Here is a 23,031-nt window from a genome sequence, read left to right on the forward strand (position 1 = left end):
CGATTTCACTCATGTTTGCCCTGTAATTGATATACATGTAATTACTTAAAACAGGTAATCGATTAATAATCAATTACTTGTTTTTAATATTCACTTAAACGTGAATGATACCTCTTCTGAACATATGGTATAAATTCTTCATTTGATTTGGTTTTAGGGTTAAATGGAGTATTTTCATTATGAATAATATGAAAATTTGAGACTTTTTATTTCATTCTTAATAAAATAACATTTTATAATTAATACTGCTTTTTAAAATTCAAATCTCAAATTATAAGCAATATAGAGTGTTGTTATTGATTTCTTGAAAATTAGAATTCGATTAAAATTTTATAATTGAATAATATTGGCAATAGGCAAAGAACTTTGAGGGAGCCTTGCTTGATGATTTCTATGAATTGTTTTTTGGAGCCTATATTAATGGTAATTGTTCTAATAAAATAGATTCTTGTTTGGGCTAGAGAGAGGTCAGAGGTCATCGAGCCGTTAAGTCGTTGTTGTTTTGGGTTCCAGTGAAAACTTTAAAAAAAAACAAGTCTTACACAGCTATAAGAGAACTGTAACTCTGCATATGCATATGTCTTGTGAACAAGGACCCAACTCTGTTGAAACTATTGGATTTATTCAGGTTGTAAGAACTACCTATGTTATCAAAAACTTTCTATAAAAGTACATATATCTATTTGTGTGTGTGTCCGTGAGATCAACTCACCCACGTCTTGTTTGAGCCGTATTGAATAGCGGCTAAATGTATTCATAAAAAATGTCAGTCATCTGAAAACAATTAGTAAAAAATACAAGCACACAATAGATAAATGCATCAAAGGTTATAAAACGGATTTAACTAGAAAACTTAAGAACTTGCGCTCTACAAACTCCAAGGAATATTGGAAAATCTTAAATACATCAAAATCATCGAATAAGTGTGCTGTTGATATTAATAATATGTTTCATTACTTAAGAAGATTGATAAAAATATAATTGGGTTACAGAGTGTTACCAAACCTATAGAGGATAGACTGTTTATGTATTTTAAACTATGCATTCTTTTTTATGCTGACGACACTGTAATTCTTGCTGAAACGCCTGATGATTTACAAAATGCTCTGAACGAGTTTCATTTATACTGTGACCAATGGAAGTTAATGGTTAATATAAATAAGACAAAATATTGAAATTTTCTAAAGGTCCAATGATAAAAAGGGAGTTTTACTTCAGAAATGAAATAATTGAAAACCTGAAAGAGTTTAAATACCTTGGAACTGTTTTTTCACGTTCAGGGTCTTTCAGAAAAGCAAAAACACATCTATGTGAATAGGCACAGAAGGCTATGTATGGGGTCATCAGGAAAATAAGGTAATTTAATGTACCTGTCGATTGTCAGTTAGACCTTTTCGAAAAAGTAGTAATGCTGGTATTATTAAACGGATGTGAAGTATGAGGCTTTGAAAACATAGAAATTATAGAACGTATTCATTTGAAATTTTTGAAACATATACTGAATTTAAAAGGCTGTACCCCATCATACATGGTTTATGGAGAAACCGGAAGGTTTCCGTTATCTGTTAATATATATACTAGAATGGTTTCATACTGGGCGAAATTGTTCACCGGTTAGGTATTTCTCTAAATGAAAGATTATGCACATTTTGTAATAACAATCAAATAGCTGATGAAAAGCACTTTATATTAGAATGTAATGCTCTTTCATGTATTAGACAAAAATACTTGGAACCTAGATTTTGTGAAAGACCAAACACCTTTAAATTTTGTGAATTATTGTCTACTTTTAAACTTAAAAAACCCAACAAAAAAACTCTGTTCATTTATAAATGAAATTTTTGAATCAGTCTGTCCTCCTTGAACATTTGTACTTTTTTCTCATATTTTTTTCTCTAATTTGTACTGAACATGTACCTCTGACTCTATACCTACATTTGTGTGTATATATATATATATATATATATATATATATATATATATATATATATATATATATATATATATATATATATATATATATATATATACATATATATATATATATATATATATATATATATATATATATATATATATATATATATATACATGTATATATATATATGTACCTCATGTACCGTCATGTTGACGGTTTGAGTGAAATAAATTGAATTGAAATTGAATTGAATTGGCTATTTTTAAAATTGTTATCTCAACATTTCGGTGGTCAGGTGAATTATTTAATTAAGACAAAATCACTTAACGACACTTACACACCCTCTTGTCGCTTTCCCTGGAAAAAATAGACACAAAGTATAACCCTCTCTCTCTCTCTCTCTCTCTCTCTCTCTCTCTCTCTCTCTCTCTCTCTAATGGCCAATCTTCAGGTAGCTTTAGTGATTTTACACATACATGTAAGGTTTAATACATTAAGTTTTAACACATAAGGTGAAATAATTCAAAAAATCTACAAGGAAGTGTGAAACACAGAGTGAAGAACTGATTATATACTCATATGAACAATTATTACATTTTAAGTGAAAGTATTAAATATTAAAATAACAAACGAATTTAAACATTATTTTATTACATGAATTATATTATCTATAAAATATGTGCATCACAAATATTTATTTGAAGAGTAATCGAAAGTTATTGATGAAGATGTCTTCTTTATCATATGTATAGATTATTTAACGATTCCCAACAACTCGAATTCCACAATCTTTATAATCAATTACTTTGTATATTACTATAAAATCAATTATAACTGTCAAATGATCAATAAAAGTCACGTGTTTAACGTCATGTCTCCCCTTAAGATTTTTCTTTCAAAATTTTATTTGTTTCTAGCATTTTCCAATTTGATATTTATTTATAAATTAACCATTTCACATGCCAGGTGAAATAAACAAAAAAACTAGGTTCATATATGTTTAGGCAATTATCTTATAAATGGCCTCAAAGAGAACACATGGTTAACATTCTTCCATGTCTCGGTCTTGGTGTCCCCAGCTGACACGATTGGCCAAACTTGTCATTCAGAACTCAGGCTTTTGTTTCTTATTTGATAGACAAGCGGTATGTTATTGATCTCAATCAAGGTAAATTGAATGGGAGGTGGCTTAAATTGGTTCTTCAAAACACAACTATGCGTGGGCGAATTCAAGATGGGGCGCAACTGTTTCCAGGTGTAGAATGGCTAAAATTATACGGGGCGAAAACTATTATGTATACAGTTATTGATATGTAAAACGAAGATTTGAAAATCTGAACATGCATGTTCAATCGATATCTGTATATAAACATGACATATTTATGTACATTAATCGTACTATAACGAATAATCGAATGAATACCATTTAAGTACATTTAATCTATTCAATCAAAATAGAGGAATTTCCCATCCGCAATAGGATAATTGATGGTTAAAACTCAATAATGTTTGATTTGTACAAATAGCCATATGGGTGTCTAATATATATATATATATATATATATATATATATATATATATATATATATATATATATATATATATATATATATATATATATATATATATATATCGAAGTGTTGTTTGTGTATACGAATACGGGTGCAAAAGTTGTTTCAGTATCTTCTATATAAAATTGAAACTTGCATCCGCTGCGCGTGATGTTGTATATAACATTTTTAGAGGCACAAGAAATGTTTGCATGCATTAATTATAAAGTCCTTGTTTTCCCTAACGAATTCTTGACTTTACATGTAATATATTGGCAAGTTACACTGGTGGTGGGGGATTGTTACAAAGTTTTGCATGCTAATAGACATATAATTAATGTCCCATGTAAAAGTAAAAAAGTAGGGTAAGATATGACATGAAATAAGCTAATTTTAGGTAAAAGTTGGAGTTAATTTTTTTTTGTCTTGAAAACCTTTTGCAACAAAATATAGTCCCCTAATAAATTCTGTAAATATGTAATTTTCTTTACACAGTTTTCTTCAATATGGTTTGATAAGTATTATTAGGTATAAATATAAAAATAGAATTAACATATGATGCAGAATATTTAGACTAGTGACATGAAATAGTTACCCAAAAAGAGAGGAGCGAACATCTATAACTGCAATGGCTTACTAATTACAGACGTCTATTTAATCTGTTCTGTACAAAGCTCTTATGTCAGGGAGTTTTTCCTTGCTTTTTCTTTTATTGACACTTTGAATAGTATTTCAATGAAATATTTACAATGTAATGTTAATTTTATAGTTTTATCAGAGAAAATGGCAAGACTATATAGTTGTAAATAGAGCTGCTAAATGATGGGGGATTAATCTTATTTATACGTTAACGTTAGTTTTTAACGCCCCCCCCCCCCGTCAAACTTTAGAAGACGAAACTTAAATTGGTTATTCATCTGCACTTAATGACCTCAAAAAGGTCATTTATTTTATTTTTTATCCCAATTTGCTTTTTTAACATTATTTTTATATGATTTTTAGTACAATGATGACAAATTTTATTTTTATTTCATTTTAATTTTTAATAGATGTTAATTTTTCTCATCTGTGTTCCCTAACAAAAATACAGGGCGATGAAAATTATTCAAAGGATGTGTGAATCAAGAGCATATAACTCCTGCGTCTTCGCCGTGTCCGCAGTTGTGAGAACCCACGGCTGGATGAACACAGGCAAACAAAGAGGACTCAGATCCACTACACTGAAGATCATCTAGCCAGATTGATCCGGTCCCTTGACCGTAGGTTGCCGAAGGCTTGGGTGTGCCACCACTAGAAAAGATAAAATTTTAAATAAAAACGTTCTTCAAAAAATCTTATAGTAAACAATTTAACTAAAGATTTTTAGAAAGAAATGGCAACGAAAGAAAAATGAAATGAAAAAAATAATCAGTAACACGTTTTACTACCAGTAAAATATATTTGCATGATTATCATTTTTTATATCAAATCGTAGATATAAATGCTTATCATATTAAGAAGACAACAAGGCACGATATCTTTCATTTCTAACCACTTTTACCCCTTATTATTCAACCATTATCCGGATACTTTTCATATCAGCTCACATACACATGTATATTTTAAAAATATAAAAAATACATAAAAAAATAAGATACATTTTACACTGTTTAACAAAACTGCTAGCTTCAATTTTGTTAGTCAAATTTCCCCCGTTCTCTTGTAGTTAATTCAATTCAGAAACTTATTTATATCTGTAGTGTTTGACTTTTTGCAGTTCATAATTGTAGTCGCATTTCTATTATCATACAGAATTGTTCAGTGTTAACCTATTAAATTTTCACTTTTATCCCACATTGTGGACACTCAAATTTGTTTATCTTGTTTAATTTTATTGTCAACTTTATCAGAAAACTAAAACTACAAACATAATTTAAAATAAATTGTTCGGATAAGAAAAACTATAGCATTTAGACATACAACTTCGGGAAAAGTCAGAAAAAGAGTTATTTCCCCTTAACATAGATAACATGTATAAATCAAAGTATTGAAGTACTGACGGGAGTTGATTTTATCGATTATCATTTATTCAAAATCAACGATATGTGATTTTGCATGGCAAGGAGTATCAGTAATCGAAATATTTCTGAGAAATTGTATGGATTTAGGCAAGATTGAACTTTTGTCTTGTTCAACCAAACGCTCGACTGTCTCCGTTTATCTCCGACAAGCAAGAGAGACTCTGTTTTGTCGGATATTTACGGAGATAGCCAAGCGTCTGGTTGAACGAGACAACATTGAACTCTAGCGTAGGTCGAATACATACGACTTTAAAAAATATCTAAACTGTTTGTACAATTTAAAATCTGTCTATTTTCATGGTATTTATAAATAAGTTTTCTTGAAAAACAATGCTTCAAAATACAAAGCATCGGATTTATCTATTATTTTTAAGAACTAAGTGTTGTTAGCGGTATAATTGATTTCTGCTTGTGCTTAGGTCCAAACACTGTTTCACTTTCGCTTTGCCCGAGTAAGTGTATAGGAGAGTTGATTAAAATCAACTCCCAAAAATTAGAAATGTCGGAAAAAATTAAGCTGTGAAAATATCTTGAACTTAACAATAATTCTAATTACTTCCATTTGATTGTATTCACATAAAATATGCAAAACTATCTTGCACAAATTTTAAAGAATTCGAGATTTACCAAAAAGTATTACATCACAGAGCACTGGATCTATTTTAACCCTTAGTGAGTAATGGTTTGCCTACACTCTTCTTCTCTTAACCCCAGTGAAGAATGGTTTGAATAGTGTTCTTAATCGGAAGATAACAATTTAATATGAAGATTGATAAGTCCTTTATTCGTAACATTTTAAAACCTTAGGAGGGCTTAATGGTCGTTGCATTATTTATACATTATTTACCTCCTAAATACGAAGAGGTCGTATATAAAGATATAGGAAAATGTCCAAATTTAAAACTTATGTATTTTAGATTTTTTCTTTACTAAATGACAGTTTATGGCAAAAATATCATGTAAAAAAGTTTAAAGCAGATCTGATGGTTAAATTGTTGACCATCTAGACTCTTTAACCGAGATAAATTTAAGCGATAGGTGAATACGAGTCGAAGGTTTCAAAGAAGATATGATTTTAGATTTTTTCTTTACTAAATGACAGTTTATGGCAAAAATATCATGTAAAAAAGTTTAAAGCAGATCTGATGGTTAAATTGTTGACCATCTAGACTCCTTAACCGAGATAAATTTAAGCGATAGGTGAATACGAGTCGAAGGTTTCAAAGAAGATGAACATGAACAGGGGCATGGTCACGATTTAGATAAACAATTATTTTTCCGAACTTAATGTTTATAATGCTTTAGTAAGGTATTTGTAATAGGCAACCAAAATTTGAGTGTCAGTCCTTGGATGATACTGTGGTTTCATCAATATTCGTTGAATACCAATTTTCTTGGATTTCGTTATTCAGTTGATGCACGAAATTGAAATGCAATTTCTATTAACATTTTGTATTGATAGGGTCATTGGGCACGAATTTAGGTATCCTTGAAACTTTAATTTTCACTTTATTCACGAAAAACCCTTGAATATCAATGAAACCACAGCAAGCAAGTTACAGAGCATATTTTTTATTATGTAAACAAAGCTTTTATTTAAATTTTGTATGTTGAAGTGAAATTTTAGACCTAAAATGAATGTGTTTAACCTTAGAAACTGTTTTATTATGCTTAAAACGAATTTGAAGATAGACAAATCGGTTTAGAAAAGCTTTTACTGTGATATTGAATATGTAAACAAAAACAGAGCAAAGACCTTGTATACTTGACATATAATTGTAAGTCCTGTATCTTTCTTATAACTCTACGTCTGACTTTATAATTTTATTTTATCATTAAAAATGCAATTATCAAGCATTGTATACGTAATTGTTAAAAACAGATCAATAGAATTTGACCAAATCGTCATGCTCCTTTAAAGTCCATGGGTCACTTTGGAAACTTAAAAGGTCATTTTTTTTTAAAGAAAGCTTTCTTGAGTTAAAAGTTTAAGTGATATTAAGGTTGAAACAGACAGAGTCTCATTTCGGTTAAGACCAAACAAATAAAAAAATCAATAACTGCTTAAATATTTTTTTACAGTTTTTATTTCAAAATATTATATATATATATATATATATATATATATATATATATATATATATATATATATATATATATATATATATATATATATATATATATATCATCTATCTATCTATCTATCTATCTATCTATCTATATCATAAAAATTTCACCTAGATATTAGTTTACCTTAATTTATTAAATTTGCTTGATTAATTAATGTGTTGTTGTTTAATGTCCCGCCGTGAATCTTTTTTGCACATTGATCACTAAAAGTCCACTAAAACTTAATTAAAGTGCCAATTGACATTACTTTTTTTAAAGCGTATACAACATATGGAAGGGCGTTAACGTTTCCATCGTTTCATAGTGTAGAAATGAAAAACAGATAATATATAGTTTAATCGACAAATTGATGCTTACCTTAGTCCTAACATGCGACAAGCCACATATGCATCTTGGCTATCAAATGAATCATCACAAACAGTGCCCCACGCCCCATTGTAGTAAACTTCTATCCTCCCATAATAACGACCACCACTGGACAAGCGAATTATGCCTTTGAAAATAAAATATCAAATCCAGATGTAGGCAGAGATCCAAACTAAATATCATATGTTATTTACCTACCAGCATAGTTCAATGTAGTTTTTATATCGGAAAGGCTTGAAGAAATGCTCGTTTGGCGCCTCTCAATGGTTCCCAGTCTTGAATTTTGGTTGGCATGGTATGTCTCGAAACCACGAATAGTGTCCCGTATATTTGATATGTTCAACATCACTCGATTGAGCTCTAAAATAGTTATATTCTTTAGAGCTTTGGCGTCATTGTGTACATCGATTGCTGTTTGAAGTTGTCTGTTCCATGTTGACATATTTCTTTCAATCAACTCCATCTTTTGTATGGTGATATTATTCTGTACACTCAAAACATTTTGATATTTTTCGAGGGTTTCAATACGACTATTACATGAATTTAAATTAAACTCAAATCGTAAAACTTGTTCTGCTGTTTTGTTTATTTCCATGCCTTGATTTTCAATCTCTGGAATGGTTTTTAATCCAAGATTCTTTACTTCAGCTGAAATTACTGACACATTTTGAAAGACATCCTGTTGCAAAGCTAATACATCCGACAAATTTTTTGCAAATTCATGAACCATTTTCTCCTGATCCTTTCGTGTTTCGTTTATCAAAGTAGAAACTTGTTGATAATTTTCGTTCAGCTGATATTGCATGACTTGCCATTTAACTATGCCTTGTCTGTTTAACACTGACAAATTTGTTTTCGCTTTCATTAATTCATCCTCTAGGTTTACCTTCTCTTTTTGTAGTGTGTTTATTTTTTCTTCCAATGAAAACATTGTAAAATTGTTGTTGTAACTTTCGAGTTCAACGCGTTTATCTGTAAACTGAATCATTTCAGTGAAGTTTTTCACGTATGACGAATACTGGTCATTGAAATAGGCTTCAAGTTCCTGGATCATTCGTAAAGAATCATTCACTGCCATCGAAACGCTTCTCTGTAGACTTTCTTCTTTTGTCATAATTTCCATTCGGACACTTGTCAAACTGTTATTGAATTCCTCCTGAGAGTTTGATTGTGAAATTGAAACATTTTGACCAATCTCAGCTATTTTTGATTCCCATCGGTCTATCTTGACTTTTATGCTTTCTGCGAGACTTGACATCTTTCTGTCCACTAAAACGAGCGATTTATTCATTGTTATGGTTGTTTCTAGAAATTTTGCATGAATTTTTGAGTCAAGAGTTTCAGTTGTATTCGCTATTAGCTCCCTTTCTTCAGTTTGTAAATCTTGCATTTTTTGTTCAAATGAAGACATCGTAACACTGTTATTAAAACTTTCAAGGTCCAGCCGATCATTTGTGATCTGTATCAACTTAGTTATGTTGTTTAAAAATGACGAAAGTTTTTCATTGAAATAGGTTTCAAGTTCCTGGATCATTTGTAAAGAATTATTCACTGCCATCGATACGCTTCTCTCTAGACTTTCTTCTTTTGTTATAATTTCCATTCGGACACTTGTCAAACTGTTATTGAATTCCTCCTGAGAGTTTGATTGTGAAATTGAAACATTTTGACCAATCTCAGCTATTTTTGATTCCCATCGGTCTATCTTGACTTTCATGCTTTCTGCGAGACTTGACATATTTTTGCCCACTAAAACGAGCGATTTGTTTATTGCAAGACTTGTTTCTAGAAATTTTGCATGAATTTTTGAGTCAAGAGTTTCAGTTGTATTCGCTATTAGCTCCTTTTTTTCAGTTTGTAAATCTTGCATTTTTTGTTTAAATGAAGACATCGTAACACTGTTATTAAAACTTTCAAGGTCCAGCCGATCATTTGTGATCTGTATCAAGTTGGTGATATTTGTTAAAGATGACGATACGCTTTCATTGAAATAAGTTTCAAGTTGCTGTTTCATTCTTGCAGAATGGTTAACAGCGAACGCATAGCTTTCCTGAAGAACATGTTCACTCTGATTTGTTATCATTTGGAAAATTTCCTGACTGGTATTAAGTTTATCTTTAAACTCTGAATGTAAAATCGAAACATTGTTTTCAAGCTCGGCTACTTTTGGTTCCAATCGGTCTAGTTTGATTTTTAAGTTCTTTGTCAACTTTGACATTTTCTCTTCTATTGAATTATACGATACATTATAAGAAAGGTCCATTTCCTTAAGACTTAAATTTATTTTCGAGTGCAAAGTGTCTGTAATATTTGTGATCAATTCTTGTTCACTGTTCTCTTTTAATGAGCACTTTTCCTTCATTATTCGTATTTCATCCTCCATTTTAGAAATACGATTGTTAACATTCAACATCAATTTATATTCCAAGTCACTGGTAATTTGCTTTTTCATGTCATTTAACGTTCTCCCTATTTCGTAGTCAATTGAAGCAAATTTTGACAGCAAAAGATTCTTTACCTTTTGATCCACGTGTTTTGTAGGTTCAGCGACGCTTTCCTGGTCTTCAAAAATGATTTGCGCGACACCACTTTTAATGGCTACTAAAACAAACAAAATAAATAGAATCCCATTCAGTTTCGCCATCTTCTTTTGTGTTCTTTAACTTTAAAAATGGCCTTTTGTCAGTGTCTAATGATTGGGATTTTTTTCGACGAATTCTGCCCAACCAGTATTTTGAATATAAAAAATGCAATGAAGCAGTTTGTTTTTTATATTAAACATTTTCTGCTGGCTTATATTCAGTTAGAGTGTTAATACTTGAATATTCTTAGCAGTTTTATCTACTGAATTTAAAACACTTATCGTGTTATTAACACAATTATCATTGACACTTCTGTAGAGCATTTTGACACGTTGACACTACCGTGTTTCCTTTTCCAGGGATTGCCCCCTAAACGTACTTGAAATGACATTACTAGCTATTCATGTTACTCAACTCGCCTAAATAAAATATCAAAATGTTAATAAAACTACATATAAAAATACAAGTAAATCACATTTAAATACATTATTTGAGAACTAAAATCTTTTGATTGTAAAGATATAGGTTTAATTTAACCGCCATTCCTTACCTTGTGACAGATTTGGACAGGTTAAAAAATGTTCGAAATTGTTATGACAGCTTATTGATCGAGTTTCACACATCTAAAAACTTTACAAGTCAGAGTTACGATTGCCCCCAAAAAGTGAATCGCGTCCCAATTTTTTTCGCCGAAATAAGTCAAAATACCCGAATCAAGAGGAAATCAAAATGAAAGGCAATCAAAAAAAAAATCAAAAGATAATAGAGGATAATCGTTTTACTACTAGTATTAATTTGTAAATTTATGTGCATGTTAAGAGGGCTGATTGGACTGATTGGTGGCGGTAATTTTTAGACTGTATAGTATTTTTGTATACATTAGCAAATCTCCATAACTTCAATGTTATGCAAAGAGAAATAACTAGGTTTATCAAATATGGATAAACTCTGTTATTTCATGCAGTTAAGCATATTGTTTGGGACAAGAACTATAACTCTAGTAATGTTTATTCAAGGGCAATAACTCCAAACTTCCTGGTCTTGGAGCGTGCGCGTTAAGCTCTTCCTTTTATATTCAACTGTTCCCTGAGTCGGTCACAAAAAATCAACAAGAGATATTTATCAAGTCTTATCGTTATAATCGGCGAGTTTGATTATTTATACCGTCATATTATTACAATATCATGCTGAGGGTAAGGAACCAAAGGGCATCTAAGGCGAGAAGCCCATACGAAGCCGTGCCAAATGGAACAAATACAGTTGCCTCGAATAGTGTATTGGCACGAGAGCTCCTCGGGTCAAGAGAGTATTTCTAATATTGTATATTACATAATTATATATATTTGATATATGCTGCCATATTGTTTGAACGGCGCATGCCGAGTTCAATGTACATGTGTGAAATCTATCTGATGTACATGTACTATATATCTGACTGATATCTATCTGATATTCATGTACTTAGTATCTAATTTTGCACATTTGATTAAACGGCCATGACAACTACGCCAAACAAACAAAAGTCTATTTAGTTTTGTATATACATCAGGGTAAATATCTGAATCATAATTGTCTGTTGTTTTGATATTGGTATTAGCTAGAAACATGAAAAACATATTTATTTGGGCAAAGATCATGAAATAACTCGCTTTTATTTGCCATTGTTTAACTTCAAATCTCACAGATAGGTGTAATCAATCAATCAATCAATATTTTTTAAATTTTGTAATATTTTAAATTTTAAATTAAGTATATTGGTGTAAAGATTTACAGAAATTTCCGTGTAGACACAAATTTTGATTTTTAAATAATCTGAAGTTATGTGTCGGATATGTTATATTTCGTATTCAAATATAACTTACATTCCTTTGAGTGCTTATTTTTATCAAAATGTTTTCCCACAGCTAGTATGATTCTTTTCTAGGAACGCTTTAATTCGTTACAAGTTTTGATTATTTTTTTTTACTTGTTAATATTAATTGTCTGTAATTAGTCTGCACAGCATACATGTATGTCGTAGCGCATATAATATAACTCGATTTTCTCGCCTGTCATCTTGATATTCTTTAAATCATTATTTGGCAATTCATAGTTCAAAGGGGAATCATTTGGCTATGTAATGTTAAAGGAATTTAATCTTAATCAAATGTCATAATCTAATCTATCCGTTTACTTTTTTACACTTGTTGCATAATTTTGGATTTTTTTTCAACATTTTAAATCGGACAACTGTCCCGATATCACTAATTTGGAATAAAGTTTCCGTCGGATCCAATATAAATGTTGAAACATTAAAAAGCCTCAAATTTACAGTGTACAAAAAACTAGGAAAACAAACAAGCTGTATATACAAAAAATCTTGCTTTCGATGACAAACGGAACCTAGCGCGCTGGCCGCGAACTATACAGTCGCTTGAGATACAGGTGGAATACAGTTAAACGACAATTTGAGTGGATTGGAACGATACACATTGCATAGATACACACATAAATAATAAGCAAGATTTTTGTCTTGTCTAGATGACCGAGTGGGTAGCGCGGTGGCCGCTTACTGCTAGGAGAATGGGTTCCAGAGGTCGTGAGTTCAAGCCTCGGTCGAGGCGGAGGTGGAGCTCCAACAAAAGTGAATTTTCCCTGTGCTTTATATATATATATATGCTTTATATATATATATATATATATATATATATATATATATATATATATATATATATATATATATATATATATATAATTTAAAAATAATAAATATCCAGAATAAAATCACAAATTGATCCTATTATTTAAAGATATTTAAATTATTTAAAACTGTGCCGATTTATTTTTTGTTGTATTGGGAAATTATATATATATATATATATATATATATATATATATATATATATATATATATATATATAAAACTTATGTACGTTCACCTGAAGAAGGGTGTAAACCCAGAAAGCGCTACTGAATAAAAAAAATTGGAACTGTTCATTTTCTTTTTCTTTTTTGATTATATATATATATATATATATATATATATATATATATATATATATATATATATATATATATATATATATATGAAAAAATCACAATACCGAAATAAACTCAACTAGTTTCATTATCAATCATCAGTAGTTTGACAATATAAGTTGCTAAGTTACACAAATACACATACATACACATTCATAGTTCTTATTGTTCTTGATTGTTCTTGATATATATAAGTTATTTAAAGATATTTTAAAAAAATACATTGTATGATCAACAATAATTTACGTTTTTTATAGCCAAAGTATAGTTCAGAATTTTATCTTATTTTCATATAACTGAAGATGTTTAAGTTTCATAAGCTTTTTCATTCCTGGATTATTTTGATCCTAACTTTTTAAATTCGCATAGATAGAATATATGGAGGTGTTGTGAGATGTAATTGTCATATATTGTTCATTTGAAATATACCGGATGGGTGTAAATACAAAATGTACGGTATTTTTGCATTTACGTTCGTTCAGCTAATTCAAAGTTTACAATAAGACATAATGTCGGTGAATTATCTTGGCGTAAATTGAAAAGGTGGCCCATCATGCAATTAAGTTACATTTTGATTTTATTTAAGCCCTCTCTAAAAGCTTTACACTTTGAAACAAGAATCTTTATGCAGATATGGTGTACAATATCCATAACCTTCCTAATCAAACCAACTTCATCTTCAACCATTCTACTGGAATATCATTCAGATTAGTCTTTTGAATATGTGTATGAACACTAAAGATTTTAAGAAATTAAAAAACTATGAATTAAAGTTAAATTGTATATTGCATTATTCTTTTTTAGTATTACAAATAATAAATCAAATGATTATATGTACATACAGGTAGCAAAAACAAATATCAAAGCATGACATCAAATTGACTGACGAAATACATATGTGAACAAATAATTAAGATTTACAACATCCATTTTACTGATCTGAATATACAACAGTTTCTCCTTTAATAAAAAAAAAATATCATGAAACACTGAATCCAGAATATCCATAGGGATATGGAGGAAGGTAACTCGTGCAAGTTGGTCTTGGAACTTGATTTTGCAGAAGTCTTAATATATTACATGTCGCTAAACTTTCAGATTTAGAATCTGCAGATTCATGGTCACGTGACCTATCTCGCTTGTATTTCGTTCGTCTGTTTTGAAACCACACCTTCACCTGGGAGAAAATAGAAGATTTCAGTACCATAATCATAAGAGAAATACGTGATGTAATATGATGAAATAAAAATGATAATGAAAAGCAGTATCCTAAATGAAGTTATATTATTTCATAAACTTTTGTAAGAAATCAAATAATCTAACTAATAAATAGATGTTTAATATACAATGTACTGGTACATATCAAAACTAACCTGAGTTTCCGATAACTTTAATTGTTTTGCAAGCTCTGTTCTTTCTTTGCCGACCAGATACTGGTTTCTCTGGAATTCTTTCTCCAGCTGATATAACTGCTCCGGGGAAAATGTCGTTCTTGCCCTCTTAGGACGGTCTAAATCAAGAGCTTTTGGAAAAACTAACTCCTTAACTCCTCCGTGAGAATCTTAAATGAACAAAGTATATACATAAAGCAAACAAAGAAAGCAAGCAAATTCACACTAATTGTCCAGACCATTATTAGTTGTATTAGCATTAATTTCTCCCGTGTATATGGTATAACACAAAGCTGTATAATAAGGTTTCTTTTTTAATTAAAAAAAGGAGAGAATACAGTATTTGTGGGTATCCTTTTTATCAAAGCGTCTTTTAATTTGTTCTCGTTACAGTTTTCTTGTCCTTTTTGGTGAATTAAGTTTTGTCATCTCTGCTATTCATTTACATAATTCATATTCAAATTTGATGGAAAAATGGATGTAAAAATATTAACAACTCAACTTTATATGAAATAAAATTTAAGATATATTTTATGAAAATCAAATCGAAATTTTTTTACTGCAATAAACTATGATGTTTTTAAACTGTACAAATGTTAAGATTTTTATCATTTTAATCTAACCTCTGTTTGATATATCTTGAGGATATAAATTGACGCTGAAAATGTCTGCGGTACTTATTATTCGGCAAATCACAACCAATTAGATTCGCTTTTCATTACAAACATCATCAAAACAGGCTGCACCGATTTCCCCTCTCTTTCTCATTGTGAATGCCCAAGTTCAAATACCACCCAAGGAAAACTCGCTCAATCAACTACTATAATCAGCGACAATATCTACAGAGTACAATTAATAGTTTTCATTCAAAAACCATTTGTATCTCTTTCAAGAGTATAGGGTTCCACTGGTTATATTCAAGGGCGTTCATTTTACCTCACGAAAGCTGCCTAGCTGCATTATATAAGAGACTGTGTCGATGAAATATGAACTCATAAATCTAATTACCAATTGATTCCACTAAGCTCGACGCGTAGTATTACTGAAAATTATATTGCTGGTTCGTGTCGGTGGTTTTGCTTTAAATTGGTAATCGAAAATGAGTTGTGTGATTGTTCTGAAATTAATCATATCAAAATAAAAATAATTGAAGTGTATGTGCTTTTTACACATTGTCAAAGAGACAGTTTAGAATGGTTCGAGACGTTTTTGTGTATGTAAAGGAATATAAAAATCAGTTTTAAAAACGTGGGATTACTAGTATCTCGACATTTAATAAAGAACAATCTTTTTTTGTTTGAAGTCTTATTTCTGAAAATATGATATGTTATAATTTTTTTGGTAAGTAAGCCTTTTAACTAATCGTTATTTTTGAGATATTGATTTTTACATCAATTTTATCTGTTGGAGAGAGAATGGGTGATTGCAAAAGAAATTGCACATTGATAATTCGCTTGTCACTGAAAGGTCATGATATCAATTTATATGCAATTCTTTTTTTTAATTTGATGCAAATTTATTAACATTTGCCTGTTAAATATTACTTATATACGATGTACAAAGAATTGGCTAAGTATTGGCTCTAACGTGTAATATTAAAAGATCTCCCTTATATTGCCTCCATATAGAAAAACAGTACTACATGTAGTTCACTACCTGCATGATGATCAGATTTTGTAAGGACGGTAAGGACTTCATTATTAACAATATTTCTTAAATGGCAACAGGTGTGAATTATAATGTGTGTTGTGTGTCTTCCACAATAAAAAAAAATCTGAATTTCATTTTACTTGAAATTTTGTTTTTATTATTTTTACACTTATTAATATCTCAACTCCTGTCTTAGCAAAAGAACACTTACATATACTTCCTTTACAACATTTACAAAATTGAATCTAAAATAACATGAACCAATGAAGGTCAGTAAACTATTAGTATTGTTGCTAATTGAACAGTGTTCATTTTGAATACTGATTAAAGTAATTTTTTTATTAGATCACCTTAACACATTTTATCCTCGCTTCAAGACCTCAGTATCAAAAAATGTCGTCTCTGTGTCAAAATGGAGCCAATTTCAATACATGTCAATAAACACATTCGGTAGTTCTTCATTTGCTAGTTTGAAATTTAATGTTCTCAGCAAGAGTATTTTTTGGTCCAAATAATATTAATTAAAATGAAACTGCGGGTTGATTTTTTTCTGGATTTACTTATTTCTTTTATAAAAAAGAAAAAAAAAAGAAAAAGAAAAAGAAAGAAAATTGTTTTCTTATAGATTCTCTGCACATATGATTTACACATTCACATTGATATTTTAACGCATGGTTAATATTATCGTAGATTTATTGTATTAAATCCAATAAATTCATCATAATTAGAATTAAGATGATACATTGTGGTATCGTTTGGAAGACCTGTGTTGAAATATGCAAAAAGGGAATAGTGTTTTTGATATACTGGCATACAAGACTAAGACAAAATTGTACTTCAAAGAAAGATTTATTAAAATGTTACATTATAGACATTTTTTTCACATTCTTGTGGTAAAGTAGAAGTCGACTAGCAATTTTACATTTTCTTACACAAAATGCAAGGATAGATATAATGTTTGGTTAATGATGTTGTTAATATACATTTAATTCATGTTACATTAAAATACTACAAGTATATATGGTATTGTCTTTGGGAGATGACTTCATAAGTATCACATAAATTGAGAATGCATTTGTTGACTTTCGTATGTGTTTTAGCTGAATTGCCATCTTTTTTAATTTACTACATTGTAAATACACTTTTAGATACTTCATCATTACAGTACCGACCTTTGATACTATTCTGTATATATACCGGTATTTAATATGAATCTGTTTTATAAACAAGTACAAAGGGGAAGGCGTCCTTTATTTAATTCAAATGCAAAGAATTAGACTTGCAAAGACGTACGCTTTTTAAAAGTTTAAAATGGAAAATTCATGAAATAATCATACTTTATAGAGTCTTTAATAGCCTTTCATAATTGACATGTGACAATGTCATCGTCCCGTCCGCCATGAAAGTGACCTTCATAAAGATTATAGATCTTCTAGAAGAATTAAGGTCCCCGAGATAAAACCACTTTTTTATAGAACATTTCCTATCATCTATAATTACATGTAACTTAAGCAATAATCTTCCTACAATTTTTTGATAATGCAACCTATGTTTCAAAATTAATTTTTTAAAATATTTATTGCATTAAAAATGAAGATAATTATTTATCATTTTTATTTACGTTATCCACTGTTTGTTAAGATTTTACGCTACCCATTTTAAAATGCTGATTTCATTATGATATCAGCAATCATCTTTCAAAAATGATTCCCTTGAAAATGCACTTCACTAATGAGTTCTTTAAAACAAATCATAAAGTAAAAACACAGTGAAAAGTAGTCTTTAAGTGGAATAGAGCAATGTGTAGTATTACATAGATAGATTACATAGATAGAAAAACCGCAAATATTTAGATGTGTGAACAAATATACGAACTCAGTATGTCAATAAGGCGGTATACGTAATTGAAATTACATTTGCAGTAGGTGTAATATTGTATTATTATTCATAAATGAAAAAAGGGTTTAAACTCGCAAAAAATAAATTAAAAGTAAATACATCTTCTTAAGAGTTTAAACCCTGTGAAATTTAGAACATCACATCGCCTTCTGATGTAAGTTGGTCGCTGGAATAGTTTACAACTTAACGAAAGAATCTGCAATCTATGTAATAACAACCGAATTTCATTATCTAAATATTATAAAGTTCTGTAATCTGTTGATGAATACCAACTCTTTATTTATAAAAAAAACTATGTATTTTCATTACCAAAATGTATGAGGTCAGTCTGATCTGTTCTCCATAAGCGAAATGAGCCAGCTCTGCTCATTCAGACTGTGTGTATGTAAATATGTTGGTTTGAACATATTTTATTGTATATATAATATACAAAGGGTTCGAACACAAGTTCTTGCAACTTACTAGGTTCTCACCCAGTAAATATGTTATGTGTATATAATGTACCTCTTGTACAGTTTACTTGGTTTTGAGAGAAGAAACGAATTGAATTGAATTGAACATGTAATAAGAATTTGTGGATTTTTTAACAACCAATACTAAAACAAAATTTAAGTCTAAAGATAATATACTATTAAATATTAAGTATTTACTATCATTGTTTTAAACATTTTCTTTTAAATCATTGTTAGTTTGTAAATTGTCAAAATAATGAAAAGTGTATGAAGTTATTGACAAAGAATAGTGTACACGTTTGTTGATAATTTTGGAGTCAAAAGGATAACAATGATTATTGTCTTTTACTGAATTTTATTTTATTTAATAAGTACACGACTATTTATATGATTGTGTAATTAGATTTATAAAATAAAATTCAGTAGGTGAACGACACAATCATTTATTGTTAATCAGTCGATGATTTTTTATCGTTCGTCTTTATGCAGATGAACATATATACCTCTCTTTTAGGCATTTCTATCTAATATCTGTAATCTTGTATGTCCTCTGGGCACAAAATTGGAAATAAACTATTATTATATTATTATTATTATTATATTAATAGATGGTTTTATCATGCATATTTATGCAGATGAACATATACCGGTACATCGATGAAAAACATAGTGATATGGTACATCTAGTAGTTGTGTCATTTTAAACCTTTTCTGTTTTGTTTTAAAAATTGTAAGTTAATTTGTTTTTGATATTTTTGTTTTATTTGTATTACAGGTGGGGTTTTTTTAAATGCAAAACTGCAAAAAGAAAATATTTCCATAAAATAGCATAGGATTTTTTTTCTTCAAATTATTGCATTTTCACTAAAAAAAAGTGCCTCTTATACTCGAATTGCTGTGAAGGTTGTTGAATCTAGAAATTCTATTAGGTTAAAAACAACTTAAAATAGTTTTTGTTTAAGAATCATGTTCATAACCCTAAAAGATTTTGAAATTTAAGAATAGTATAGAGGGTATTTTTACTGATTTATCTGACAACTGCGAACCTTGAGTCTTTTGTTCCAAATTAAGTGTAGAATATCATCTACGGGTTAAGAGAACAGTGCACTAACGAGAGATGTCCGAAGGGTAGAATACGATATTCTTGTTCATGGTTTTTTTTTTCTTCAATTCTTTCATCATTTTCTTAAGAAACCTGCTTTCAAATATTGAACAGTTATTATTTCAGTCAAGATTTATATTTTCTTAATTTTTTTAAAGTAATCATAGACCAATTTCTTTAAATATCGATGATCGATTTGTCTTCTTTTCATATTTATCCTTTCCTGTTGACTTCCAATTATATTTTAAGAACTCTTTAAATATTTGTAACAATCATTTGTGACTAAAGAATTAAATGCAAATACTTTCACGCGCCGAATCTAATGAGCTTTCAATCGGAATGAATAACAAATTTAACAGGTTCGTTTTTATGGCGGCTATCCAGCTGACATCCGTATCCACGACCAAAAGAAATCGCATTTTGAAAAAGTAACAAATTTACAATACCATCAAATCTAATGAAATACAACTCAGCAGGTTACATAGAGCGGAATTTGAGTCTTGAGGCAGTTAGTTTGAGAATGAAAAATTGACAATGTAATGTCAATATCGAATTCGGATTTAAATATTTAGTTCTATAACACTATGATGATCGTACACGTGAGACGACATTTTCAGGTTTTTTTCTTTTAAATTTGTTAGATCATTACAACCACCGAATAATATTATGTACTAGTCTCTCTCTCTCTCTTCCTTCTCTTTCTTTCTCTCTCTCTCTCTCTCTCTCTCTCTCTCTCTCTCTCTCTCTCTCTCTCTCTCTCTCTCTCTCTCTCTCTCTCTCTCTCTCTCTCTCTCTCTCTCTCTCTCTCTCTCTCTCTCTCTCTCTCTCCGGTTGTCCTGTTTAAAAAAAAAATTATTATAGGCTTGTAAGATTATAAGTATTAGACTAGTTCATGTTGTCTATTTCCAGTGTGATGCAAGATGTATCACATTTACTGGCTTTTAAGGGTAAGAAAATTCCATTCTTAACAACAAAAAATTAGGAACTGTAATATGAAGTTAAAAATGACAAGATTTGATCTCTTAATTTTCAAAGAGAGAGAGAGTTGGAAATGAGAGATATAATCTACATGCAGATTGCAAGATGCATGTCAAAATACAAATAAATACGTATTAAAATCACAATATGATTATTTTAAATACATGTATAACGAACCAAAGGTCCTCTATTCATTTTTATCGTCATGTACCTTCTTCCGTGACTCACCCTGCACTTTGATGGTCCTGCAGTAGTCGGGGTACTGCCTTGCCCTTTGTTCCTTCTCCTGCGGTCCTAGCACACTTCTATCCCACTCCTTCATACACTTATCATACGAACTCGTCTCATGAACTCGACTGCAGTCCATATTTTCGTCTCAGATAGTAAGATCAGAATTAAACAGCCATGGTCCCTGAATCGGGATTTGTATTTCTTCTCTTACTTATTTTGAAAAATCTTTAATTTATAATATCATACAACGTTTGCGAATTGTGACACTTATTGATATTATGAAATTAAATGTATTAGATGACTGCAAAGATTATCGTAACTCCCAGTCTCATTATTTTAGATTATCACGTGATTGCGGTCCTGCAGCTTCGGCCCCGCCCCTTACTCTTAGTCGATTTTTCGTGGATGTTGGGCACGCGATCAAGCTCGTGGTCCAAACACAAAGTGCGTTCTTTTGAGAATAACAGACAGATATGCAGAACTTATTGATTTCTATCAAAATAGTATATTTTGATTCCTTTCTCAATTATATACAAAACGATATAATTGAATAATTTATTCTGGGGAAAATTTAACCCTCTGTCTCTCAGAGAGAGAGAGGGGGAGAGAGGGAGATGATTGATTTAAAATATAAAATCTAATTAATTTTGCAGAAAATGATAAGATTCAAAAGTAGGTCATGTTATCCACCATATAGTAGCTCTACATGTATCTTTGGATGATTTTTAAGTTCTGAAAAACAACATTTACATTTATTGAGCAAGAAAAAAAATCATAAACCTCTCAGTAGTTTTGAAATCAACATGCCAAGAAATTTACAGAAAATATCAAACAATTAAAGGAAACAACCAGATAAAAAAAACTATATGTTGGCTATATTATTTGGGTATGTTACAGAAAAAGACATTGATCAAAGTATGTCATATGTTTATTACTAAAGAGGAATTTCATCTACATGTTTATGACTCGAATGTTTTCATTCAAAACATACAAGTCTTGCTGTTTAACAGTGGACAAAATGTCTTAAGGGGTGGGGATTCCTGAGAACTCATTAAAATATTTTTTTTTCAAATACAAGTGTACTTCCAGAATAGAAAGTGAGGTTTCTGGGCGGGGTCGACAATAAAAGACATCGGCACCCTGCCTCTGACGGGTCAAGAGGATTAGGTGAGAGCTATTGTCGGGGGGTGTCAGGAAGAGGAGGGAGGATTGAGCAAGTCCGTTAATTAAAGGTGTGCCAGGTGGACAGGTGTGTACATCTAAAGTTGAGATGAAGCTGGCAATTCTACAATAAAGAAGTTGTAATATTGATTAACCTATTGATAAATATGTTAAAAATATCAGCATCTGGAATTAGAATATGGAATTTTCTTATCTTTAAATGCCAAAAAATTTACAAATATTTGATACAACTTCCATTCCAGTGGCAATGGACACCATGTATAAGTATACTACTCATCATTTAATGAGAGAGAGAGAGAAAGAGAGAGAGAGAGAGAGAGAGAGAGAGAGAGAGAGAGAGAGAGAGAGAGAGAGAGAGATATTGTTCTGTTTGCCCGTTTTCCATTTTCGGATATCCAAGTATCTTCAAGCACCCTTGAGGTAGATGAACGCCGTTGAGACGCATCTTCAGACTATTATGCATTATTCAACTCGAACTCTTTAACAAATGAAGGTCAAAACAGTCATAGAGGTGCGAGCAAA

General features: G+C 30.2%; 2 protein-coding genes across 2 annotated transcripts; both read right to left on the reverse strand.

The window, feature by feature from the left end:
* Nucleotides 1–3,548: 3,548 nt before the first annotated feature.
* LOC105342100 (putative leucine-rich repeat-containing protein DDB_G0290503) lies at nt 3,549–10,838 on the reverse strand. The gene is made up of 3 exons (XM_066070389.1): nt 8,223–10,838; nt 8,016–8,151; nt 3,549–4,758 (listed from the first exon to the last, which is right to left on the reverse strand). Exons 1-3 carry the CDS (start codon nt 10,666–10,668, stop codon nt 4,590–4,592), a joined length of 2,751 nt encoding a protein of 916 aa, XP_065926461.1. The 5' UTR covers nt 10,669–10,838; the 3' UTR covers nt 3,549–4,589.
* A 3,020-nt stretch (nt 10,839–13,858) lies between these two features.
* LOC105342099 (ventral anterior homeobox 2b) lies at nt 13,859–21,633 on the reverse strand. The gene is made up of 3 exons (XM_011448954.4): nt 21,325–21,633; nt 14,998–15,185; nt 13,859–14,801 (listed from the first exon to the last, which is right to left on the reverse strand). Exons 1-3 carry the CDS (start codon nt 21,461–21,463, stop codon nt 14,604–14,606), a joined length of 525 nt encoding a protein of 174 aa, XP_011447256.3. The 5' UTR covers nt 21,464–21,633; the 3' UTR covers nt 13,859–14,603.
* Between the last annotated feature and the right edge of the window lie 1,398 nt (nt 21,634–23,031).

The sequence above is a fragment of the Magallana gigas genome, chromosome 8 (assembly GCF_963853765.1).
Source record: "Magallana gigas chromosome 8, xbMagGiga1.1, whole genome shotgun sequence".
Lineage (NCBI taxonomy): Eukaryota > Metazoa > Mollusca > Bivalvia > Ostreida > Ostreidae > Magallana > Magallana gigas.